The following is a 27,722-nucleotide window of genomic DNA, read 5'->3' on the forward strand; positions in this document are numbered from 1 at the left end:
TAGTTTTCAAAAAAGATGCTTCATTATGTTTTTTTTATGTGACAATTTTTGTTTGTATTTCCTAACAGTTGAAAACTTTGCCTCTCATTCTAACTTTCAAAGTAACTTGGGATAAAATAAAGCAGAAGGAAAGGAGAAAGGAAGATGGTAGACACAAATCCTGATACATTAGTACATTTCAAGCCATCTTTCTTTTTGGAAAACTAGTTCTCACTGGGTATCTATCTGCTACTCAGAGGAACCAGGTGAGTTAAACTTAGCCCCTGGTAGTAATTTGACCAAATCCCTGCATTGGACACAATTGAGCACAAATTGTCAGTCTGTGCTGAGAATAGCAGGCCTGTGTTTCCTCTGCTCTCCAGTGCATTTGACAGAGCTTTGAGGAGAAATCACAGCACTTACTGGCATTGAGTCATTAGGCAGCATTTCAGGCAGCACTGGCTCACTAGGTCTTTTCAGGACCCAGAAAACCACTGTCATCCTTTCTAGAAAACCAACTAAAGTAGGGTGCAAAAGTGAAATTTATTAATTTTACAAATAACAGCAAACACTAATAAAGTAAATGAGATCATGGGAACTAAGAAATGCAATACACCTTTTTCTCTTACCACATAGATTATTTTTTTATAAATTAGGATGGTAATATAAACATGGTTGTTGCTCATACCATTTATTAAGGAGCCCTTCCCAAGACAAATGATAGTAACTTAGGTTCTATTCAAGGGATTAGTTGAATTTTGATCTTGTTTTGAAAAGCAGAACTAATGCAAGTTCCTTCAGTGTCATAACAGCCTGTTTTCATATATTATTTACAGGATAAGATTGATAGAAAGGATGATTTTTAGTTTTATTTGTGAAATCAGAATAAATAGTACTCTATACATAAACCGAGAGTTAAATTATGGAAATCCATAGGGAAAGCAATTGTCCGGTCCATGCATAGCATTACTATTCAGGGTTTGTTTTCTAGGAGACCATGAGAAAGATAGTTGAATTCTGAGCCATAAGACTATAGGAGCTGATCATTCATGGTTAAATTTTGTGAATTTTTTCTTCTCTTTTTCTAAAAAGCAGACAGGCTCTTGACTCAACAGGCAGAAGGACACAAAGTAGACTGTGAGAAATACCTTCTTCATTATGTAATCATTGAAATATCATTGTCTTCCAGGAACTAGAAGGAGTTTTGGAGTTTCTCATTCCCAATCTACTGTGGGGTAAATGTGCAGTTGCTCTGACATTAAGGCTATTTATTTTTTTGTGCTAGATAGAATTTTAAAAAGTCAACTCTTTATTAATTTACTCAGTGTACTATAGATTTGAAGTAAGATATACACACAACTTTGCAAGTATAAAAGTGGATAATGCAAAATAGTGAAAAGAAAGAGGTATCAAGACAGGAAAATAGTAAATAATGGCAGGCATAAAATTAAACATGGAAATATCTATTTTGGGGAGCCTATGTGTTTGCAGTCACTAGGGATGGTCACATACATTGGTCTGTAAGCTTCCCAGAACCCAAGGCAAAGAGGAAAGAACAATCATTTATGTGTTTAAAAGCCCAAGGACAAGAGCACTCTCTCCGTGATGTCATCTGTTGTCATCATCCATTGAACATCTACTTCTCAGTCAATCCTTCTGCTTATTGTGAAAACAAACCAAATCACACAAAAACAAAACAAAAGCTTGAAAGCGAGAAAGGTTAACTAGCTTACTCAAGGATCCATAGTTGGTAAATGACAAGAGATAAGAACTCAGGATTACTGGACTTCTGAATCTGACCTCAGATGACCCATCTCTACTGGCCTGATCTCTAATGAACACTGTTTCATGGGTCCCAAGGGAAAACCAGGCCATGGAGTCATGCTAGCTTGACTCAAAATTGCCATGGACAGACACATGGATAAATATATATATAGAAAAGAGGAGGCAGTGAATGCATAGAAACATTAACATGGGCATGCTTATAATCACATGAAATAACCTGTGTATTCTTAGCAAAGGGCTTCAGTTGTTTTACTTGATTTAAGCAACCACATTGCCCTACTTACCATCCAATTGTTTATTTTCTTCCTAAAAATTCCTTAATGATTCTTGAAAATATAATGTGGGTTATAGAGACTGGCACACAGATCTTAGGTTAAAATGCTGCTACAGTGCTCAGAGAATATTTACCCATGTATGGAAGTTTGGTTTCAACTTGTCATATTTCTTTAATCCACAGTCCCAGGATAAACGTATTATTTGAGAGCTGTTTTTGAAGGCTAGTAATCAGTAAAATGGTATTTTTTATGTGTTGCATAAATGCTCTGTAGTGTTACTGAAATATCTTAATTGCTTTTATGAATGTATTTAATGAGTTCCATTTAAAATGGGATGTTATTTACCTGATGGGACTAAATGATTCACTCTATCCAGACACTTCGCAAACCCAAAGGAGCATTGCTTTTCGCCTGCGGTGCAGGGTGAACCAGAAAGCTCTGAGTCCAACTGTTAGTTGCTCTGCTCTGCCGGTGTGAGCTGTGTGCTGTGCCCACAGGAGATGTGAGCTGGGGACTCTCTGTCCAGGAGCCTCTGGTTTGGAATCCAGGCTTAATTGAATAACAGCAGGGGTCTTCAGCTGGAAGAGATGAGATGACCAGTCAAGATGGCGACAAGGTCAAGGAACAGCCTCAGAGGAAGCAGCGTTTTAAAGGGTTGAAGTCTCAGAGCTGTTGGAAGATGAATTTCAGAGTTAGTGAGCTGCTGAGAAGACGCTTGCTTAATTGTAGAATGGGAATCGGGAAAGGCCAGGGGAAACATCGCATGGGCTAGAACCCTGAAAATTAGTGTAGCCCAGAGCCACAGCTCTTATTTTTTTTTAAATCTTTTTAATCTCATTTCTTGTATCCATGATTTTATAATTCATTCACTACACTGTGTTAGAGTAATAATAACAATAATAGCTAATTCTAGCACCTCCTACGGCATGCTAAACGCTGTACTAACCACTCTGACCTGTGTTATTATTTGCCCTTCTACACTTCTATGAGATATTCTTTCTATTGGAATTCTACACATGAAGAAACAAAATCTTGGTGGCTCTGCCCAAAATTATACAGACACTAATACAAAATCTGAAGAAGAGGTATTGGGAGCCTGTTTTATATAGCATGGTAATTGTTGGTTGATCAAGGAGGAAGATGTTGGCTTAAAGATTTCTGCCTGTGAAACAGAGAGGGGAGACTGAGGCTGTTAACAGAGAACAGGGATATAGGGGAGCAATGGGGATTTGATGGTGGATTGGCAGGGAATGGGGAAGACATTTTTATCTTAGATATGATCATGTTTAAGGTAAAACGGTGACATCCAGGTAGAGAAACTGAGATCAATGAAGAGACACTCCACACAAAGGGCAACAGTTATAAATTGCTGAAATGATGTTTCTCATTTGGGTAGGGGCTGGACTACACTTTATGAAAATTCTCTGGGGTACATTCTTTAAAATGTAAATTCATGAAACTCATTCTAACACTGTTTAATCCAAATGCCTGCAAGAAGACTCTGGAGATTAATATAAGAAGCATTTTTCCTGTGTGGTGCTTGTATTCAGAAGAACGCTTTGCTTCTGGAAAACCCATGGGTTTCTATTCCTTGACTGATCATTAAAATCTTTCTGGGAACTTGAAAAAAATAGCAACACACCAGCTCCAGATATAGGAGATCTTAAGTTTAAAAAAAAAAAAAATAGGATGAGGGGGCTGGGAAGGTGGCTCAGTGGTAGAGCGCTTGCCTTGCATGCCTGAGGCCCTGGGTTCGATTCCTCAACACCACATAAGCAAAAAGAAAAAAGCTGGAAGTGGCGCTGTGGCTCAAGTGGTAGAGCGCTAGCCTTGAGCTGAAGAGCTGAGGGACAACGCCCAGGAACAGAGTTCAGGCTCCATGACCGGACCCCTCCCCACCCACCCAAAAAATAAATAGGATGAGGACCACAGCCAAGTTAAAAAATGCTCCCAAGTGATTCTAATTTGGAGGCAGAAAGTAGTAGGGAAAAAGGAATAGTATCTGAGAAAGGTTGAGAAATGACCTGAAGGTGAGAAATATCAGAAAGTTAGGTGAGGATAAAGGTATGTTTTGTTGTTGTTTGTGCCAGTCCTGGGGCTTGCACTCAGGGCTTGGGCGCTGACCTTGAACTTGTTCTTTATTTAGGTGTGTGTGTGTGTGTGTGTGTGTGTGTGTGTGTGTGTGTGTGTGTGTGTGGTGTGTGTGTGTGTGTGTGTGTGTGTGTGTGGTGTGTGTGTGTGTGTGTGTGTGTGTGTGTGTGTGTGTGTGTGTGTGCGCGCGCGCGCATGCGTGCACTTTACCAGTCTCACAGATTGTCCTTTCAGGGCTGGCTTAGAACCTCGATCCTCAGACCACAGCCTCCTGAGTTAGCTAGGTTTACAGGCATGAGCCACCATCTGGGCAAGGGTAATATATTTGAAAGGAGAAGTAGATAACATTACCAAAGGTGACAAGTGTAGATAATTGACAGAAATTTAATTAAAATAAGACTCGGGATTTGACCAATAGGAGATCAGTGATTATTGCAGCGCAGCCATTTCCAATGGAGTGGATTAGCCATAGAAACAAGAGGACATAAGTAGTAAGGCTGTGGAGCCAAAGCAGACCACACTGTCAGAGAGTGTGAAGGGAGGAGGAAGCTAGCTTACACCAAGGAGTATGTATGCTGGTATCTAGCTACGTTTTGGAAATTAAAATATTTGGACCTTTTCACAGTGAAAAAAATGAAGATATTGCTTTTGAAGACTACCTCAAGAAGAAACATCAAGAAAAGAAGGAAAACATGAAATGTCAGATATTAAAAAGCAAGAGAAACAATTCTCTCCTGACCAGTGAAAGGTAAGAATCAAAAAAGGGGCTGTGAACTATGCTCTGGTTGGGGGTGGGGTGGTATTTACCATTTCTGGCCCTACTTTCCTCGTGAGGAGTAAGGTTCAATCATCTCTGTGCCATGAGGAGTGGTGGATTGTTTGCAAAAGGAATGTGAGGGGATGACCAATCAATAATGACCAATATACTGCTCAGCAGTATTCAGGACTCCCACTGGGATGTACAGTTGTAATTCACAGTTGCATCCATCCTGCCTCAAGGTTTCTAGTCAACACATGTGGCCACTCAAACACAGAAGCTTGAAGATGGCTAGAACAAGCACAGATCACTGGGAAAACAACGTCAGGATAAACAGCATTGTTTGAGCACTGTTGACATGAGGATCGAATGAGTTCGCACGTGAGGTTGATCTGGGACAAGAAAAAAGACTAATGCAAGGGCAAGGTATAAGCATTGAATCTGGGAACACTGGTCACTCACACTTGTAATTCTAGCTACTCTGGAGGTTAAGATCTGAGCATTGCAGTTCAAAGCCAGCCTGGGCAGAAAAGTTTATAAAACTTATTTCCAATTAACTAGCAAAAAGCTAGAAGTGATGGTAGCTAGAAGTAAAATGATAGTCTTGAGTGAAAACGCAAAGCAAGAGAGCACAAATCATTCATTTGAAGACTCAGTACTGGTACACACACACACACACACACACACACACACACACACATATACACACACACATACACGCGCACACACACACGAGTATGCACTGGAGCCTGATGTAGAATAATAAAAGGGGAATGAGAAAGATGGGGAAAATGGAGGTTGTGAATGTTGTCTTATTGTAACATTTCACCGGCATGATGATGCAGCTAACCATAGGGTTTTGTTTTTTTTTTTAATACAGTTGAATCAATTACAGGGGTAGCTTGATTTAAAAAAAAATCTGCCACGCACCAATATCTCAAGCCTGTAATCCTAGTTACTCAGGAGGCTGAAATCTGAGAGTCATAAGCCAGCCTGGGGAGGAAAGTGCATGAGACTCTTATCTCCAGTTAACCACCACAAAGCTGAAAGTGGCATTGTAGTTCAAAGTGGTAGAGCACTCACATTGAGCGAAAAAGCTCAGGAACAGTGCCAGGCCCTGAATTCAATGCTCATGGCAATATAGGTGTATAGATATGTATATATATATATATATATATATATATATATATGTATATATATATATATCCATTTTGCACTGTTTCAAAAATTTTTATTTCTCTCATTTCTCATTTTTCCTTTTTTTCTTGCCAGTCTACTACATTCCTCTGTACTTTAAATTGGTGTGTTTAGGAAATCTCAAAGCTGCTGTCTTATCATAGTCCTTTGTGTGTTATGCTTTTCCAAAGCTAAAAGAACAGCATGGAGTCTGGCTGAAAGCACCATGCGATCATCCTTGCTGTCAGCTGTATTATAAATTTGGGCCTGTCATCCATTAATTTGATGCATCGTCATGAGTAACTGGTTATGTGCTGGTCTGTTACCTGGGGGGTGAATGAACCTGCACAGTGCTCCTCTTGGAATGGCTGAGGAGCTCAGGAAACTCATGGTTATTCTTTAAATGATTCTGCCTGGGAGTCTATCTACTTCCCATTCAACATTTCTTTTGCTTGTACTTTTTGTTCCTTTCTAACTGTCCCCCACTGTAGATGGGCCATTCACAAAACTACATTCTAGTTCTGTTTCCATCCAGGTATTCTACAACTGCCTACAAAGAGCTCATTTTCTGGGGTCCTCACCCCTTGTCATGTTAAGAGTCCTTTCTGTTACATTCTCTCTGCTGGCAACAATTCAAATAGAGAGTATTTATCCAAGTAGGAAGAGTTTTACAGCCCCTGTAGTGGTACTTGAAGTTAAAATTACAGTCGATTCATTTGCCCCTACATAAAGTGATTCCCTTATCACCAACAGCTCCAGTCTCACCCAGTAATCATTCAACACTGCTTTTCTCTGGGTTTTTCCATCCTCCTGGCTTTAATGTTGGCGTGTCCTTTTGTACGTGTTCTGTTAAGCCTTCTCAGGAACAACAGAATTGGAGGCATCTGCGCACACTGCGGTTCGAAGGGGTTGTTTCTGTGCATATTCATTAAACTAAAGCTTCCTAGTCCTTAATAAAATGAATCCTTTGATGTTTTTTAAAAACAAAATAGCTTTACATGATTATTTTTTACATTTTTCTTAGGATTACTACTCTCTTAACAGCCAGTAGGCATCTCTATATAGTGGGCACTATGTACTTATTACCTACACAGTATGAGAAAGGAGAAAGTATCCAATAGAATCAGATGGCTTTTTTTTTTTTTTTGCTAGTGCTGTGGCTTGAACTCAGGTCCTGGATGCTGTCCCTTAGCCTTTTTTGTGCTCAAAGTTAGTGCTCTACCTCTTGAGCCACAGGGCCACTTCAGGCTTTTTTGAGTAGTTTATTGGAGATTAGAGTCTCGTGGGGACTCTACGTCCCCCCCCGCCCCCCCCCCCCCGCCCCAAGAACCAGGATCCTCAGATCTCAGCTAGGATTACAGGGGTGAGCCACTGGCACCTGACTCAGCTTCTTTTAAAGAGCAGTCTATCATACATAAATTAAGATTGCTTTGAGTCTTGGTTTTCTTCCCTAAATATGATGTGTGTCAGCCTTTAATAAATTATTTACTACCCACGTCTCAGCCCTCTCATAATAATAAAACTAATTATTGCATGAGGTTTAGACAATAAATATTAGTGAGAACGTATTTCAAACACGATGCTTGATATATTAGACACTCAATGAACATTACTGTGAGCACAGTTGCTCACAGTTGCTAGCTGGAGTTGCTAGCTTAAAGAGATCGTTTCCATTGTTATTTCATTCTGTTCGACATGTATATTTTGGTTCTATAAAGCATGACCTGTTATGAGGTTGTCAGCAAGTTGGTTTGCTCATCAGATGTGGGTTTTAGGTGAAGCACTAACAATAACTAGGTCCCCCGAGTTAAGTCTCATGCCTTCACAAGTAACTTCTATCTGGGTAAGATAAATAACTTCTCAAGTTTGTTTTAGTTATACTCACAAGGATAGTACTTGTATGTTTTAAAATTTGGTCTAAGAGTATATCTCAGTTAACTTTTATAGTATATCAATCACTTTGCTAATTCTTGGTTATCTTATCTTAGAGATGTGTGTCTTTTGAAACTGAAAGTAATATTTCTGGCTGGTAATTTTAAAATGTGCATAGAAGTAGTTCCAGTTTTGAATTTTCTTTCATATTTGAGGGTATTTCCGCATGTGCATAATCTTAAGGATAGGACTCAAGTCCAAGTGGGATTTTATTGATGATTTTTTTTCATGCATATGCTATATAGCTGTGTAATTTTCTACAATACTTTTAGTGTGCATGTGTTTGGGGTGCAAACATCACATAGATTCAATTGGGGAAATTTTCACTTGTGATGTCAATTGAAGTTAAAAAGTTTCAAATTCAATAGCATTTTGGGGCAAAGGACTGGGGCTTGAACACAGGGCCTTCTGTTTCTTGAAACTCAAAGTACTTGAAATACCCCTCCAGCTAAGCATCCTGATGGTTAATTGGAAACAAAGTCTCACACACTTTTCTGCTCAGGCTGGCTTCAAACTGTGACCTTCAAACCTCAGCCTCCTGATTAGCTATCATAGACATAAGCCATTTTGTATCTTATATTAGAAATTCTAAAAGCACCTAAGTAAACCATCTAAGTAAATCACATGAGAAAAGAGTTAGAGAAAGCTTCTAAAAAGAGTTTACAGATATAACATATGCCATATGAGTTCCCCTCAAAATAACCTAAAAATGCAAACAAAAAGACCCCAAAGAATCAACAACCCAAATAAAAAGTGGACAAAAGAGCTAAGCAAACATTTTTCAGAAGAAGTACATAACAAAATACTCAGCATCCTTCTTCATAAAAAATATTGCAAATCAAAACAGCATTGAAATTCTGTCTCATTCTAGTCAGAATAACAACAAATGCTTGTCAGGATGAAGGGAAGAAGGCACATTAAAACAATTGTTGGTGGGAGTGTAAATTAGTACAGGCAATGTAAAAATCAGTATGGAGACTCTTCAAAACTACTAAGCAGAAGTGCCATATGACTCAGTGCTAGTGATCCCATTCCTGGCCATTGATCTGAAAGACTCGAAGACCACAGCAAAGGCTCTTAAACACCTATATGTTCATTGCAGCACAGTTCACCGTGGCCAAGTTATAGAAAGATCCCAAATGCCCAGAGAAATAAATTAAAACTTGTGATTTTACACAGATACACACACACACTGAAATTTTATGCAGTAACTATGACTTTGATTCTTGTATTTCACTCTAAATGTAGCCCGCCTTTACTTTTTGTTTCCCTGTTCCATTATTCAGCTAGATGCAGCTTCTAAGCCTCCATCCGCGGCACTCTCCGGGAGCCTTGATATTTTGTCATGTCTCTTCCTGTAACATAATGACACATGCTCAACTACTCCCCTGGGTTTCAGACAATCGCATGCCTTCCCATTTGGTCAGAGGGGCGGCATGCTTCCCTAGAAGGCGCAGCTCTTGGTAGAAAACTTGGCCCTTAATTATTGTCGATTGCCTGTTTGGCTTGAGCGCACTCTGTGCTCTGCGTGCCTTCTGTCCTCCTGCGTATGTGTTGTTTTCATTTGCAGGCCAGCACCCGCCTGCTTGTCCTGCTCACCGGCCCTTAACGTGCTTGCTGCTACCTATCCCATTCTGCTTTGCAGCTGTTCCTGTTCTGTCAGGTGCAGACCTAGAAAGCCAGTCTGGAATTCACCTGCCAGCCTCAGTCTGGACCCTTGCCCAGGCAGAAGACAAAGAATGGACAGGAATGAGATGGCCTGCCACATGCTATCTGCAGGATCAGGTTCTCCCCGTGTCTCGCCTCACGCTGCAATCACAATGTACAGCTTTCATGCCTCAGACAAAGACAGTCGTGGATTATCTGAGAATTTGCATAATTTAGGAAGTATAAAAACACACGTTCAACCTTTTTGAGCAATGTAATAATAGGATAAGAATTGACCTGGATGTTGAATAAAAATCTGCACTCCCCAGAATTACTAACAGGATGTAGCTCCTGCTTGGCAAAATTTTGGTGACGTCTGGAAATCTGATACGCTGTGCATTAGAGGATTGAGTTGTTCTCAGCGTATTTCCATTGAACATAGAATATCTTTTTACAAACTCACTACCTTCACTGATGTTGTTGGACAGGTCATTGTTCATCCCTTACCTATAAAACACTCAACTTTTAAATACTATTTCAACCCCCTCCTCTTATTTCATGAAACCTTTTGAATTAGTTCAGTCTTGGTGTAATTTACTTTTGTCTAGTGATAGATAAATATTAGGTTAGATGGTAATAGAGGCTTTACCAATTATCAATTGTGTGACTGAAGTCCCCTGATTTTCTTCCTGGTATATTGAGATTAATAGTCTCTCTCTATCCGGTGTTTAGGGTTGTGATAAAGATCAAATGAGGTAATTTATAAAAACTATAGTATTGCTAGGGATGGTGTGGTATGACCATAATCTCAGACACTGAAGATGGAAGTAAGATTATGATTCCTTTTAGGGCATTGATATAAAGTGTAGAATCTTGTCTTCTATTTCCCCAAAAGAGCACTGAACATTACTTGTGGTGTTGCTGTCTCATGGTGGCTGATTAAAGAATTTTAATCAAAGAATTGACTAGACTGAGATGCCTGAAAGCAGTAAGGGGAGGGGCTAGGGAGGGGGATTATGGGATAAGGTGTACTGCTACTTTAAAATTATGCATGCATGAGCCCATCCCAGGCTCTCTCACTGTTTGAGGTCCTAGCAGAGAGCCTAGAGCAGGCACTCAGTTCCAAGCTGGCTACCACACAGACAGACAGCACTGAGTTACCAGGTAACCAAGTGTTTGCTGTGTAGAATACTTTACCTGGGCATCCAACTCTTCTTTCCAGAATTCCTGTTGCTGTAGCCTATTTGTTAAGAGTTACTGGAGGTGACAACAGTTGTTGCCAGGCAACAAGGGACAGAGGTCCTCTTGAAGAGGACATTTGTCACACTGAGGGGACGGGTTGAAATGCAATAAAGAAATGGTAACTCAGCTTATTTATCAGTACAATTACTTACACAGTATTAGAAGTCCATATTTAACATACAAATACGTAGTCGAATGAAGGAATACAAATACAAATGTTTACTAAATATTAAGGCATAGGAGAGGCAGATGGTGTTGGGTTTCTAATCAGCTTTGCTGTGAGCTTAAAGTTGCTGCACAGGCTGGAATAAGGGGAAAGGCCCAAAGTGCTTTGCCAGCTTTATTTTGGGCATCTGCAAGATAGCTGTGGGTTACAGCATACAGTGCATGTGGAAAGAAAATCTGTACGATTTTTCACCTTGTTAAGTAAAGAACATAACGTTAATACTCTAGAGTAGAGTCACAATCTGAAGTTGCTGCATGGTGAAATACATTATTCATAACGATATATACATAAGGGAATAAATTGTCTTATGGACTCTTTGTATGTGCATGAGTGTGCATGCAAAAGCATGTCTCCCAGTATTGGCAATTGAACTCAAAGCCTGGAAGCTGTCCCTTGCTCAAGGCTAGTACTGTATGACTTGAGCCACAGTTCTACTTCCAGCTTTTTGGTATTTAATTAGAGATAAGAGTTTCTTGGAAGTTCCTGCCTGGTCTGACTTTGAACACTAGAATTATAAATGTAAGCTACTGGTGCCTGGCTCCTATGGACTTTTGAGCTTAAGTTGTCCAATGAAATGAAGGTATCAAAATAATGAGCCTTTTACTCTAAGCAAAAGATTTGAAAATAGGTTTTGGAATGTTCAGGGTTTTTGCTGTTGTTGTTGTTGTTTGTTTTTAATAAGGGGCTCAGTGTCCTTAGGCTTAGGACAATCTTAAGTCAGATTTCCCTTGACATGTTCTATCTTTGATTTCCAGGCAGCATCGTCTCCTCATGTCTTCTCCCCTGCTAAAAACATCTTTGGAATCACTTCCCGGTGAAAACAGATCTGCGACTTCCCCAAGATGGAATATCTCAATGATACTTAAAGTGCCCTGCTTCAAAGTCCCGCTAGCCAGTGGAGTGGGCCTGATCGTAAATTTAGAAAAGCTTTATCAGGAGAAGAATGATTTTTTGTAAACATGAATTGCCTGGCTCTCTTATTGGGCTCCGGTTCCTTGTTTCGGGTCATTGCAGCATTGATCTTGGCCTGTTTTGCTTCAGTATCTTTGGCTTCATCCAGAGGTCTTTTCCCAAGGCTGGTAAACTTGGGAGCTTTCAAGAATGTTTCAATTGTGCCAACCCAAGCAGTGTGTGGACTGGCAGGCCCAAGCGCATTTTGTCATAGCTCTGAGCTTGCTCCGGGTAACCAGCCCTGTACCCAGAGGTTTTGTATTCAGGACTGCCCCTACAGATCTTCCTCTCCCCCCTATACTGCCCTGTTCTCAACAGGCCTGGGGAACTGCACCACAGCAGACAGAGATGACCTGCATCCTGGCTCGCCTAGCAATTCTACCAGTTTTCGTTTTGGAAATCACAAGAATTGCTTTTCCTCTCTCCCTTCTCTGAGGCTGGCATCAGCTTTGACTTTAGCTGTGTGGTTGAAACCTGAGGAAGAAGGTGTAATGTAAGTAGTAATGTGCCTTTTCAGTTTTCCTGGGCCCCTGTATAATCAGGCAAACACTACAGAACGCATACCATTGAAAAATAAATACTATAGTCTTCTTTCCTGTTCCAACTTTGCCGTTTAAATATGTATCTTTTCCTAAAATGTTTTCCCTTTTCTACAGATGAGCTGGATCATGACAAAGAATGTGATAAAACAATTTCATTGCAGGCAGACATGTTTACACCTGAGTCATTTGTTTCTGAGAAGGCAAGTCTAACCTTTGGCCCAGAGCCTTTGGAGACTCAATGAGGTTCTTCTCTTAGTTTTTTAAGACCTAGCCTAGGTGCCGGAAATACAGATAATTGATATTTTCAAGCTCTTGGTTGAAGTGTATACAAAAATGAAGACAAGTAACCCTGTGAAGGTATAAAACTTTTACTAGGCAGATAGCTGAGGACATGGAAGTGTGTTTGAATCATCCCTAAGAGCAGATGTTTCCTTGACTTAATGGAAGATGACCAATACTTTGAGTTCAATAGATGAATAACACTGCATTGGCCTTTTATTTCATGTTGTTTGCATCTTCTGATAAGTTGGAAAATGGATAGGTAAGGATGTGAGATTCCTCAAAACTGTTCTGCTCTTGACCCCACCAGGAATGATTTCAACATGAGTGAGGAAGAAATCATACTAACCACCATTTTTGGTTAATCTATTTGGTTATTCATTTTTCATCCCATAATCTTTTCTTCACTGATAAATACTACAGGCCAATCTAGAGTGCTTAATAAGTGGGATCGTTTTGTGGCATTTTTAAGCTTATCTTTTTCTTTAGGTAAGGTTTTCAGCTCTTTATGGATTTTTTTTTTCTTTGGCTGAATTCCTAAAACTTGTGAAACGACCTGGAAAAGTCTTAGCATCTACGACGCAAATATGACTTAAATGTCTTTATTGGTTACTTTCAATTTTCCAAGTGAAGATTATGAATTTTGTTTTAAATGTGAGGCAAAAATAATCACAAACTATTATTATCTTGATGTCTACAGGTTCCCTAAAAGATAACCTTTTTTTCTTCTCACTTTGGAAATTCCAGTAACTTTAAGCTGTTATGTTTTTATGTTACTAGCATCCAAAGCATCTTAAAACATGGTCTCTTGAGGAAAAGGAGGGAGGATAAAATATATTTTTCCCAAGCTTACAGGAACATCTCTGTACCAAATTCACGTTCTGTTGGCATTGTTTCATATAAATAAGACAGAGGGTATTTATAGAGGTTGTAGCACATGGTTTATGTATTTGAGAGTTCCTTGTTTATACCAAGGTCATTTCATCCTCAAAACTGAAACACCTATGGGAATTGGGAGAATTTCGGGGTGTTTGCACTAGATAAGTAAAACAAACAAAAACATGGATTATCCAATTATTGTTTATTCAGGAGCAGAATAAATCCAGTTCCTAAATATTTTGCTACCTGTCTTCCTCTCACGTTTATTATCTACCAAAGCTCGTATGTTTACAAGCAAACAAAATAGCAAGGAAGATAATCAATAACATATTAAGAAATGCATTTTCAGTAAGCTTGGGGAAATAAGTCTGCATTTGGTAAATACATTCCTGAGTAATAATCGAAATCTCACTTGTAGATTTAAGCTCAAGAAAAATGAACCAGAGGCATTCGTAGGTTGTTTAAGTCTTATAGGTAGAGGATACAGGGAAATACTTTCTAATAAATTACAAATGTCCAACTAATGAAGAGTTAAAATATTTGCAGTAGAATTTATATAAAATACCTTGATGTCAGCTAGAATTATTTGCCTGAATTAAAAATATTCTTGCTCCCACATCTGCCCAACTGTATGTAAGAGGAATAGTGATTTACCTTCAGTAAAAGAGAGACTATTAATGTTCTCCAGTGTTATTCTGACCTCCCAATTAGGGGGAAAATGGGTGTAAATGCAAATAAATGACTTATGAAAAAGATACCCTTACTTAGACAGCAGTCTAGTGGGTGAGTAGGGAGTCGGCCCCCTTAACCAGTCTTGAGCAAGAAAGAAGGTCTCTGGATCAGCCCACATTTGTAGAGATATGTGGACAGAGTAGAAAGGAATCAGGTAAAGATAGTTTCAGGGTTCAAAAGGCATTCTACCATAATAAATATAGAAGTAAACTTTTATGTAAAGAATTGGAGCCAGATGTGGTGGCACATGTCTGTTACCTCAGTACTTGAGACATTTAGGTGGGAAGGTGGGAAGTTTAGGGTCATTCCAGGCTATGTAGCAAGAACTTGTCTCAAAAACAGAAGGGCTGGGAAGGTGGCTCAGTAGTAGAGTGCTTACCTTGTATGCTTGAAGCCCTGGGTTCGATTCCTCAGCACCACATAAGCAGAAAAAGCCAGAAGTGGTGCTGTGGCTCACAGTGGAAGAGCTGAGGGACAGCGCCCAGGCCCAGAGCTCAGGCCCCATGACTGACAAAGAAATAATAAAAATAAATAAATAAAAACAAACAAAAGTGACAATTGACCTAACAAGAGACCGAGATGTTTGCTTAAAACTCTTTTCTGGTAAAAGAGAATTTCTCTTTATGCATTCTTATACATTCTTGAATGACCTTTTACCCATGGCAATCAGCATGATCCCTGTACCTCGATTGGGCTGTGTGGTCATGGAGATATAGCCAGTCATCTGACAGACATTGCTTTTGGATAGTTAATGTTGGGGCAAGTGGAGCCTGTAGCTGTCTGTCCTTCATTTCATCAGGGGAATTAAATAGAGTGATTCTGACTGCAGGGCTGAGAATTTAGAGCCAATGGACACTAAATTCTCTTTATATTAAAAAAAAAAGTAAGAAAGAAAGATGTGCACGGGTGACTCAATACCCAAGCAGGATGTAATATGTCCTACCACTTTCTCTAAAGGAAATAGCAGAAGAACTAATGAGCCAGCAGGCTAAATGTTAGTTTTGCAGAATGATTCAACCACTTTGCTTTCTGTCATGAATCTCTAATGATGGGTATTGAGGTAAATAAAAATTCGATTTTTATTGAAATAAAATGACATCTTCGTAGGAAGGAAGCTGGCTTTGAATATAATGATATTCAGGAAGGTATTCATAGGGTACCAGTTTGAGTGGAATGAGGGGGTACGATAGCACAACACAATGCCTTCGCATGGATGCTGACCTTTTCTCTCTTTTCTGGTTGCTTCCTAAGGTGTGTGATAGAAAAGACGGCAGAGGGGCAGATAGTGTTCAAACTTACAATATCTGAGAAAGAGACCATGTTTTATTACCGCACAGTAAATGGTTTGCAGCCTCCAATAAAAGTAATGACACTGGGGAGAATTCTTGTGAAGAAATGGATTCATGTTAGTGTGCAGGTGAGTAAAATAAAAAATATTTAACATTTGGTTAAACATGAGGATCTGTCTTCTTTTTCCTCCTCTAAGTGCCACACAGTCTGAAGCAATAGCTTTTAGATTTGAGGTGTATGTAAATGGCAATCGAAGAAGACAAATATATCAATTATTTAATGATTATTTCTTAGTATACTAGAAGATCCCCCCATCCCCCCCCCCCCCCGCAAATTAGTATAACACTTCTTCTAGAAGTTTAAACACAAGGCAAGTTGTAGTAGTAATATGTTCTGTAAATTTCTGTTTCATTGAGTTAAGAGTATTTTATTTTGTTTAAAAACATGTAAGAACTCTTTTGGTGTAAAGTACTGATTCTACTAGTTATGGCTGTATTCGCAACTGTCTTTGTTGGATAACAGTGATGTGAATAAAATCTGGCTGCTGCTTGAAAATGGTGACCTTAGAACTAATGAACTTTATACTTGAGGCACTGGAAAGGTGTTATATTATTATTTTTCTTGTCAACCACAGTTTGCATGAGCCTTGGAAACTGTGAAAAGCTGAGAAAGCTGTGAGATGTCTGGTATTTCCAGTCCCTGGAATAGAAGCACAGTTTATCCTTTGGTTTACCCAGGGCAGTAGAATGGCTTCATCTTGCCAAGATGCAACTTTGCTTTTAAACTAAGGGGTGCTATGTACCTCTGTTTCCAGTGCTCACCAGTGTTCAATGCAAAGCCAGCATGCATGAGAATATGTTTGCATCCTTGTTCATCTTATGGAAATTCTGTTTGGTATATATTATATTTGTACAAACATACATAAAATTTGCTCATACTTCTATAGAAATATATATATAGATATCTCTATATAATATATATTTCTACCGTCTACCTCTCTCTCATCTACCCCTATATTCTTCTCACATGAACTTGAAAATTGTCATTTGGGTTAAAATTATTATTTCAAAACAAATATTATTTTTGACAATTGGTGTATGTAGCTCCTGAAGTTTGAATTCAGGGCCTGGGTGTTGCCTTGGAGTGTTTTTGCTCCAGGTTGCTATTCTACTTGAGCCACAGTTCCACTTCTGGTTATAAGAGCCTCATAGACTTTCCTGCTGGCTTTGAACCACCACCCTTAGATCTCAGTCTCCCAAGTAGCTAGGATAACAGATATGAGCCAACAGCACTTGGCTTGAAAATTTTAATATATTTTATTTGTATCATTGTCTTGTCTGATTGGTGGTGAAATTCTGTGTTGTATTGCCTCAGGAGTGTGTAAAAGCCTTGGGAAGAGAATATAAAATATAAGTGCAGAAAGGTTTTGAGAAGGTATTGGCAAATATTATCCAATAGCATGGTATGCCATACTGACTGAGTCTTTTGGATATGAGTTGAGTAAATGTTGGTGGCACACTGTTTTCAAACAGCTAGGGTTAGTGGACACAGAGGAGGAGGACTGGGTTTTGTTGGTAATCCAGTGGAATCTGTTTAGTACCTTCAGTAACCAGGTCACTTTTACAGAATTAGTTCTATAAACATATGAACAAAAGGGGTCTTTCCATTGTCTAATGCCTTCAATTTCTTTTTCAATGTTTTAGTTTTGATTTGTTGTAGAGATCATTCACCTCCTTTTTAATACTTTTTTATTGTAAAAAGACTGTACAGAGGGGTTACAGTTACATGAGCAAGGTAATGAGTACATTTCCTATCAAGCAATGTTACCTCCTCCTTTGTTTTTCCCCTACCCTGCCTTCCCTCCCTCCCACCCCCACAACTGCATACCCCCTCCCCGCTTCCCCCTCCTCCCACCACGCCCCCCCCCCGCCATTCCCCCCCTGCCCTCTCCTAAATTGTAAAGTTGGTTTTGCATCATAGTGTCTTGTACATCTCATTGTTACAATGGGTCAACCCATTTGGTTTTTTCCCTCTTTAGATATGTTCTGTTTGTTTTTCTGATTTCTTTCTCAGTAGGTTTTTACTGATGTGTTGAAAAGAAAAAAAGCTACTGATATTTTCATGTTGATTTTGTATACTAGTAATTGCTTAATTTTTTTAATGAGATCTAAAGGTCTTTTGAGGGGGGCCTTAGAGTCTCCTAAGAATAACATTAGACCTGCAAGTGTGGATACTTTTTATGTCTTCCTTCACTATTTTATTACTTTTCCTGTCTTATTGCTCTGGCTAAAATTTCAAGCACTATATTGAGTAAGATTAGTGGAAGTTAACATACTTGTCACTTTTCTGATTATTGGGGTAATGCACTCCGTTTTCTTCCATTAAATAAAACGTTGACTATAACATTGTTATATATAGCTTTTTATGTTGGATAACATCCTTTTATAGCTGGTTGTTTCAGGACTTTTCTCATGAAAGTTCATTGAATTTTATCACATGCTTTCTTTGAATCTTTTGGGAAAATTGTGATTTTTTTTTTAAACTGAAACTGCTGATGGTGTTACCTTAATAACCAATTTCAAATACATAGCCATAGTAACAAGACATCATAGTTTGAGCTAAAACATATGTGTAGAGAAATGGAATAGAGTATCCAGAACCAAACCCGAGAAATGGAATAGAGTATCCAGAACCAAACCCGTACAACAGTAGCCATCTGATTTTTTAACAAAGGTACTCAAAAAAAAAAAAAAAAAAAACCACTGGAGAAAAGAGAGCCTTTTCAACAAATAGCTGGATAACTTGTATCCATTGCTATACTAGGCTTACTGACTGAAATCAAGTATTGATAACTTTCTGCCCAGATTGGTTTCAAATTGCAATCTTCCTTTTGGTCTCTGTCTCCCAAGTGACGAGAATTATAGTGTGAGTTGCCACACCCAATTTGGTCTCTCTTTTAAAACATGTATGTATTAAAAAATGAGTGCTGAATTATTATACAGTTTGTATTAAACCTGTAAAAGTAAACAATCATAAAATAAGGAAGAAGTCATTGAATTTCTGTTTTAGTGACCCTCAGCATTATGAAATTCTGTATTCATTTGAATGAAAAATACTGATTATTCTAAATTGAGAATCTACGTTGGATTTCTTTAGATTAGACTTCAATCTGAATATGTATGAGTTATAATGAAATAAATAAGAATCCCTGTTACAGATGAGGAATGTTCTAATTCCCACCAAATTCTCATAAGGGGCAATGGGAAGGAAAGAGGCTCTGAGCTGGGAAATCCAACTCAAGAAAGGCTACCCTGTGGTTTACAAACCCTTTGACTTGGATCCCCCATTTCTGTAAGAGAGGGCTATATGAGCATAATGAAGTCTCTTTTAATTCTTCATAAAAGAGAAACGGAGTGTAGATGAGGTACAGTTAACACTGGACTGTGTTGAGCTGTGTAGGATTATCTAGGTAGTAAGTGAGGGAGCCAGCTGCTTCAGAAGTTAGAGGTCAAGTATTTCTTTCTGCTCTCCCATGCTGTTTGTATTTGAATAAAACATTTTTGATAGATTTGGGGGCCAAGATTTAGACAAGTATAGCTTATATCTCTTTTATTGTATAAATAGGAAAAAACATAGTATGGAATGTAACTCACTGTTACCATATGATGTCACATGTCCACATTCTCATAAGGGATTTAGAGATTTCTGTCTTGCTAGGCAGAAGATGGAAGTCATAAGTAATACACTGATTTAGTCCAGTTTCAAATAAGACTATATTGATTGTATATGCATATTTTCATTCATCCTTTTCTTTAAGCTGTTAAAGGAGTGTGTGTATGTGTGTATGTGCGTGTGTGTATGCATGTGTATATGTATGTATGTTTATACGTCTACTCATGGAATGGCTCAGAAATAAGAATTTATCATACAATGGCCTGGTGACATAAAATTAATTAGCAGTTCTGTCCTTATATGTTTCCTTTAGATGGTGAAGCAGGTAGTAGCTTTTCCATCAATATAATGAAAATTCTAATGTCCAAAAATCGGGAAAAGAGAAATAATTTTAAGTAATTAAATACCTGGGCAAAATAGAATACCAGGAACAGATAGACACAGTAAACATCAGACATCTAATTTCCTAAATAATAACAACAAAGCCTAATATTGTTATAGTAATAGATTTAACAGTATTTCTTTGAAAACTTAGCATTTTGAAGCAAAAACCTATTGGAAAATGATTAGATTTTAAATTAATAGTCTTCCAGGGACTTGCATCTGACATGATTGCCAATGTAAATTTCACTTTGGGGTTTAATATACTGGCTGTTTTAAATTATATGAAGCTGAAATTTGTTAGTCATGTTTTTATACTGAAAGTGGAAAAAATCAATTCATGCTTTTTATTATCAAATGGGGAGCACTGATAATATTAGGAGACTTTTTTCAAGCCTTGTAATCATATTGGCTTAGTAGATATTGTGGTTATTAGTGATCTCTTTTTGTAAGCTTTGGACTATGCAAACTATTGATAGATAAAATAACCTGAAAGTGCATGCATTTAGTTGCATATAATTTTAATGTTTTCCTTTCCTGTGAAAATAGTCTTGGCTCTTAAGCAATGTGTGTGTGTGTGTGTGTGTGTGTGTGTGTGTGAGAGAGAGAGAGAGAGAGAGAGAGAGAGAGAGAGGGAGGGGGCAGAGAAAGATGCTAGTAATGGTGACTGAGTTCAGCGCCTGGTACTCTTGCTTAGCTATGACTAACACTTGAGCCATACCTCTACTTCTAGCTTTTTGCTTTTAATTGAAGCTAAAAGACTCAGAGATTTGTCTTTCTGGGCTGGTTTTGAATGGTGATTCTCAGATCTCAGTCTCCTGAGTACCAATATTATAAGTGTAAGCCACTTGTACCTGGCTAATTTTCACACATTTATAGGACCAGTAGCATAAAAAGAAACCATCAAAGTATTCACCATTCTTGTAATTATACTAAATTATTGTTATAAAATAAGGAAAACTTAGGTTGCCAAAATAATACAATGGTAGATTTAAAGAAAAAAACCTAACCAATGAAGTTGTTTGTATTTCATTATATTATTTTAAAGACCTTTAGATACGTTGATGGTAGAAGTATCACATGGAGGTATAAAGCATTTGTACTGACAGACAGCACAAGTGTTTACTTGTGTTAATCCAATCAATTTAGCAATTGCTATTAAAACTGCATTGCAACTGTGTACTGGTGGCTCACACCTGTAATCCGAGCTACTCAGGAAGCTAAGATCTGAGGATCATGGTTGGAAGCCAGCCCTGGAACAAATGTCCTTGATACTCTTATCTCCAATTAACCACCTAAAAACTGGAAGTGCAGCTGTGGTTCTAAATATCAGAGAAGTAGCCTTAAGCAGAAAAGCTCAGGGACAGTGTCCAGGCCTTCAGTTCAAGCTCCATGACTGAAAAAAATAAAAGTATAACCAAAGCAAAGTGAAACATAACAAAACAAAAATCCAGAAGTGGAGACATAGTTCAAGTCATAGAAGTTCAAGTTGTAGAGCACTAGCCTTGAGCAAAAAACGCTCCAGGACAGTACCTGGTCTCTGAGTTCAAGCCCCAGGACAGGCACAAAAAAAAAAAATACAGCAACAAAAAATTAAAAACCCTAAATTGCCATTAGTATCATTAATGAATACATGGTGTTTATTATATCTACACTGAGAGCTTTGTTCAGCTAATTGTGAATATAAATTATACATCCAAATAGAGGGTGGTAGTTTTTATCTTCTGTACATTTGAATAGTACCAGTACAATTTTTTATAGCAAAAATTTAAGACCCAGTCTGATCTGTCCAATGGGACCGACCATCTCCAATCAGGAAATAGAGCAGATCATGAATAAATTAACATTTTAACTTCAAAACTAGTATATGAAGATAAATTTAGCTGCTTAATTTTGCTGGCAAATGGCTGATACTCAGCCATTGGCTATAAAATGTACAATATATAAAAGAAAATAAATACAAATATCATGGTCCACATCTGTTACATATACTACTAAAATTGAAAGCTGTCATAAAAAAGAAGAGCATTTTCCAGTGTTCACTTCGTTTTTCAACAATCTCTGGTCTTTCAAATGCCACTATGGTAATTCTGTCGATTTTTTAATGGTTAAAATTGGTTGGTAGTGCCTTTTAAAACCTATATTACCTAATGGAATTGTCATTTATATCATTTTCACCTAAAAGTCAAGTATAATAAGACTTAGATTATTTTTGCTTTTCTTGTGGGTAGACGTTTTATGCCCAAAGGGCTAACGGATGCCTTCAGTTATACATGATCGATTTGTATGAACGTCAGAAAGAACAGCATGCATATAACCTAGGGCAGAGTTTGGCCTATGGTATGTATCACTTGATAATGGAATGGAGAATATGACTTTATTTAAACATGGACTTGAATAGTTTTATTTTCCCATACCGTAGCGCTCTAAAATGTAACATTCAGAAGGACTTCATGTAATAATATTGTCCTGGGTGCAGAATAAAAATGTGCTTTCAAGACCAGTTTATGCATCTATCTAGAGAAAGAATAGTTTAAAAAAAACCTTATTCAAACTTCCAAAAATGGGAAGGCTTTAGTGGCTTTTCATTGGTCTAACGCGATCAGTGAATATTGATATTTATAAATTATCTTTAATAGACTCTTACTTTAGATAGAGAAATTCCTTTCTTCTTTCTGAAGAGTTGATGGAATAATCCCGAGAAAATGGAAAAATAACTAAGTCAATGATGTTTGTTTAGATTCAGTGTTGAATTATTTTCAGCCTGGCAAAAAAAGGAAGAAAGGAATGGGGATGGAGACCAGATGGCTTGGGTTGGGATTGATTTGGGCACAACTCCACCCCTGGTGGGAAACCTGAGGGATATGAAGGTAAGGGCCAGCTCATGCCAACTTTATGCCAACGTTACTATGGCAGTAGTGACCAAGAAAGTTTCCATTGGGGATGCATAATATAGAATTTAAAGTTATTTGTTTTCTGGGATATACGCTTTTGGTGTTGTGCTACTTATCAAACCAGAATATTGCATACACCATTTGGGGCTGTTTCTACTTTTGAGAATTTATAGAAAGAGGTTGGATTCAATGGTGGGGTGAATTTGATTTAGAAAAGCATAATCAGAGCAGTGAATTGTGTGAGAACACACATTTGGACAATTGAGTAACCATTACAAGTAAACGTCTTAAAATATCTGCAATAGAGGTACTAAGTAATACACGAAATAAATATTAAGGAGAAGAGATATGCCAGAATTTTCTAAATTTGTGAGTTTGTAGCTAGAAGTCTAGCATAGGGAATCCTTTGTTCTCTATTACCTGAATATATTTATGCTATCTATTGTGATAACTATATCTTTAATACAGTGTGATGATCAGATAAGACTAGTCAGTCCTTCTCCCTCCTTAAATATCAAATGTGTGTGTGTGTTTGTGTGTGTGTGTGTGCCAGTCCTGGGGCTTGCACCTGTCAGGACCTTGGAACTGTCCCTGAGCATTTTTGCTCAAGGCTAGTGCCCTACCACTTGAGCCATGACTCTACTTTTGGCTTTTTGCTGATTAATTGGAGGATAAGAACCTCTTGGTTTGGTCCAGGCTGGCTTAGAACCACCATCCTAACATCTCTGCCTCCTGAATACCTAGGATTAGAGGCATGGACCATTGACGCCCAGCTGTTTGCTATGCGTATTTTCACGTTTATTTGTACCATTTGTAACTGACTCATGTAGTGATTAAAATAATAAGCACTGCTTGATCATGTTAAATAAATACCAAGGATCAATTCTTCATTAATTAGTGAGAGCTTATCAAAATTAGCATCTTTAATTGTGAACTGTTGTTAATTTGCGTTTATTAGGTACACTGTCCCAAATCATTAACACCACTGTAACTGGGCATTAACCATAGATGCTCATTTTTTTTTTTTTGTGAAAATACTGTACAGAGGGGTTACAATTACATGGGCAAGATAATGAGTACATTTCTTATCAAGCATTGTAGCCTCCTCCTTTGTTTCTCCTTCCCATGCCTTCCCATCCTTCCTCCCCTCAATCCTCCCCGCACCCCCCCACCAAAGTTGTAAAGTTCGTTTTCGACATAACGATTTATACTTCTCATTGTTGCAATGGGTCCACCTGTATCCCTATTTAAACGTCTTGTTTTTCCCCTTCCCCTCCACAAATTATACCGACATCAAATACAGTGAAAGCAGGGTTATACATACAAAGCAACAAAGAAATAATCTTATAAATGTGTTAGAAACAAATGCATGAAAGAAAAAAACATTTGAATACATATCTTAGGGTATATTTCCCTAACATCACCTTATCTGACTTTTTCTGCTTGACTCATACATATACTAGATAATTGCAAATAAGGGAAACCATGGGACCTATCTTTCTTTGGGCCTGGCTTACTTCACTTAATTTTTTCCAAACCTTTCCATTTCCTAACAAATGGGGCAATGTCATTCTTTCTGATGGAGGCATAGAATTCCATTGTGTAGGGGGCTAGGAAGTTGGCTCAGTGGTAGAGCGCTTGCCTTGCATGCCTGAGGCCCTGGGTTCGATTCCTCAGCACCACATAAGCAAAAAGAAAAAAGCCGGAAGTGGTGCTGTGGCTCAAGTGGTAGAGCACTAGCCTTGAGCTGAAGAGCTGAGGGACAGTGCTCAGGCCCAGAGTTCAGGCCCCACGACCGGACCCCCCCCCCCCCAAAAAAAAAAGAATTCCATTGTGTATATATACCACATTTTCTTGATCCATTCACCTACTGAGGGGCATCTGGGTTGGTTCCATATCTTAGCTATAGTAAATAGTGCTGCAATAAACATAGTTGTGCTGGTAGCTTTAGTGTGGTATTGTTTGTAAACACTTGGGTAAATGCCCAAAAGTGGGATTGCTGGGTCATAGGGGAGCTCTATGTGGAGTCTTTTGAGGAACCTCCATACTACTTTCCAAAGTGGTTGAACAAGTTTACACTCCCACCAACAATGCAGTAAGGTTCCCTTCTGTCCACATCCCCTCCAGCATCTGTTGTTATTAGAGTTCTTGATTTTAGCCATTCTAACTGGGGTGAGGTGGTATCTTAACGCTGTTTTGATTTGCATTTCTTTTATGGCTAGGGAGGTTGAGCATTTCTTTGTGTGTCTATTGGCCATCCTTCTTTCCTCTTCAGAGAAGTTTCTCTTTAAGTCTTTAGCCCACTGATTTATTGGGCAATTGTTTCTTTGAGGATTTGTTGTTGACAAATACTCAAAGATGCTCACTTTTTAATTGCAGAACTGAAGCTTTTGTGAAAAATGCATATTTTAAAATATATACTTCAAATTTTTTTTTAGTGGCTGGGAAGGTAGGCTCAGTGGTAGAGCGCTTGCCTAGCATGCATGGCACCCTGGGTTCGATTCCTCAGCACTACATAAGCAGAAAAAAAGCCCGAAGTGGCACTGTGGCTCAGGTGGTACAATGCTAGCCTTGAGCTGAAGAGCTGAGGGACAGCGTCCAGGCCTAAAGTTCAGGCCCCACAACCAAAAATATATATTTTTATAGCAAACATTTGATACATTTCCTAGATATGTATCACATTGTGCCATTAACACTTTAGGGAGCAAGCACAGTTGAAATACTGTTTTCAACACTGAAAAAGTTTCAGATCTACTCTGTGTGTGTGTGTGTGTGTGTGTGTGTGTGTGTGTGTGTGTAATTATATAAGAATTAACAAAAACAAAGTGAAATACTTAGATGTATATATCTATCAAATCATCACATGGCCCTCCTAAATATGTACAATATTTATGTCCTAGTTGAAGAACTTGAATTTGTGACATGAGTTTTTAGAAGAGCAAATTATTTTAAAAAAAGAAAATTTAAGGACTGAGACCACAGGTCAATCAGTGGTAGTGTACTATGGATATAATTCCATATCCAGCACTGAAAAAAAAATTCAAAGACAAAATGCATTTCTTTTCTTTTATTTATTGTTTTTTTGTTCTGGCACTCTGGCTTGAACTCAGGACCTGGGCACTGTATCTTTGCTTTTTCTCTTAAGACTGGCACTCTACCACTTGAAACCTTTTCACTTCTATCTTTTTGCTGATTAATTGGAGGTAAGAGTCAGCTGGGCTTTACTGCCCCTCCTGATTAAGAACCATGATCCTCAGATATCAGCCTTCTGTATTGCTAAGATGACAGGTATGAATCACCAACATCAGGCTCAAAGTGCATTTTCTTAGCTTGAAACTATAATTCAATTATTAGTAATTAGCTAACCCAATAATATTGAATAACTTACATGTATGTTTGGTATAAAATAATATGCAATGTAAAAAAGAATGGTTAGGTTTATAAGAGTTTCTACCTGAAGAATGTAGATAGCATTCAGTGGTTACATATAAACAAAAAAAAATTCAGTAAATGAGTAATTGATAATATTTTCTTTTTTTGGATGGTACTGTGGTTTGAACTTTAGACATTTTGCTTGCTAAGCAGATATTCTACTACTTGAGCCATACCACTTTTTACTCAAGGCTGGCACTCTACCACTGGAACCACTGGATTAAATAAGTCTCCAGGACTTTACTGTCCTTCCTGGCTTTAAGCTGTAATCACCAGATCTCAACTTCCTAAGAAGCTAGGATTAGAGGCTTAAGCCACAAGCACCAAGCCTGGAAAGTAATTTTTGAATAAAATGAGATCCAAAAATTGTTTGACAAACATTTTCAAGTATTTAGAAAAAAGAGTGAATACCTAACAACCTCTTCAACTAGTTTGCTCTGATATTATTAGTCCCTGCGGTTTTTATATATGTATTTTACATAGTTTGAAGTATCCTTAATCCACATATAGTTTTTTTTGCCCAGCTTTTCTTTAAACATTCCATCACAGGTGATTTCCATGTAGTCTTATAGTTCCAGAAATAACAAAAGTAGATACTCTCTGATAGAAGACGAAGGATATTGCTAAAGAAGGGACTGATAGGAGAGTTCAGAACACTGCTACAATCTGGATTGATTTTCTTATAATGTACCAAGTTATGTATTTGACCTTACATCCTGTAAAGATTTGTCCTTAACTGAGCAATTTGTCTTGGACTATAAGCTGTGAGAAGGATGACAGTATTTACATAACATTACACATCCATCTATCCAGCTAGATCTGTTGGTTTCTAACTGAGCAAGGGTTTTCTGAGTATCCTTTCATGAACTGCCTCATGAAGAAGGTGCAGATCGGACTACTGAAGGTCCTCAGAGAGATTGAGAATATGCAATGGAAGTGAACACAAGCAGTGTTTAACTAAACACATTTTTCTTGATGGAAGATCCAGACAGAAGAGAGAAAGTTTGTTCAATATAGGATGAAGACTTGGAATAAAAACATATGTATAGTCACTGGCAGTATCTACCTAAGAGGTCATGGAGCCCAAGGGGAAACAACTATAAACAAGTCACTTAACCTCCCTCACCTTACTCCTCTTGTTGGTAAAATACAGTGCTTATGCAAACTCAATTCATGTCAAGAAGTATCTGCAAGGCATTGTTTAAAATTGACCCTCTGGATTTCTTCATGCATGCCTAGTTATTATTTATTAAGATGTACTGGAGGCAAGTCTCAAATGGAAGTGAAAATAAAAGGCAGCTAGGCCAAGGGAAGAGGTGAGGTTAAGTACAATGCAATAGAAACTCTTCTACTAATCCAGGAGGACTTCACCTGTCAATCAAATCGAGGTTTCTTTATTTACTTTTCTCAGTTTAATAATGGTTTGTTAACAGAGCAAGCCGGCAGATGTTAGAGCAAGGTGATGAGATCTTGTGGTATCTAGGACTAGTTGATGACTGACTGACCAATTTCCGAAGATGCTAGGAAGGATCATAAAGCTTTTTTTTTTTTTTCCTGTGT

General features: G+C 38.2%; 1 protein-coding gene across 1 annotated transcript in view; it reads left to right on the plus strand.

Moving 5' to 3' along the window:
• Positions 1-12,069: 12,069 nt before the first annotated feature.
• Positions 12,070-27,722, plus strand: part of Ush2a (usherin) — a 635,341-nt gene continuing 619,688 nt past the window's right edge. The window contains exons 1-2 of the mRNA XM_042681986.1: positions 12,070-12,554; positions 15,745-15,910. Coding sequence (XP_042537920.1) covers positions 12,070-12,554; positions 15,745-15,910 — 651 coding nt within the window. The remainder of the gene's footprint in view (positions 12,555-15,744; positions 15,911-27,722) is intronic.

Source organism: Dipodomys spectabilis, unplaced genomic scaffold (assembly GCF_019054845.1).
Source record: "Dipodomys spectabilis isolate Male_0828 unplaced genomic scaffold, ASM1905484v1 ptg000069l, whole genome shotgun sequence".
Lineage (NCBI taxonomy): Eukaryota > Metazoa > Chordata > Mammalia > Rodentia > Heteromyidae > Dipodomys > Dipodomys spectabilis.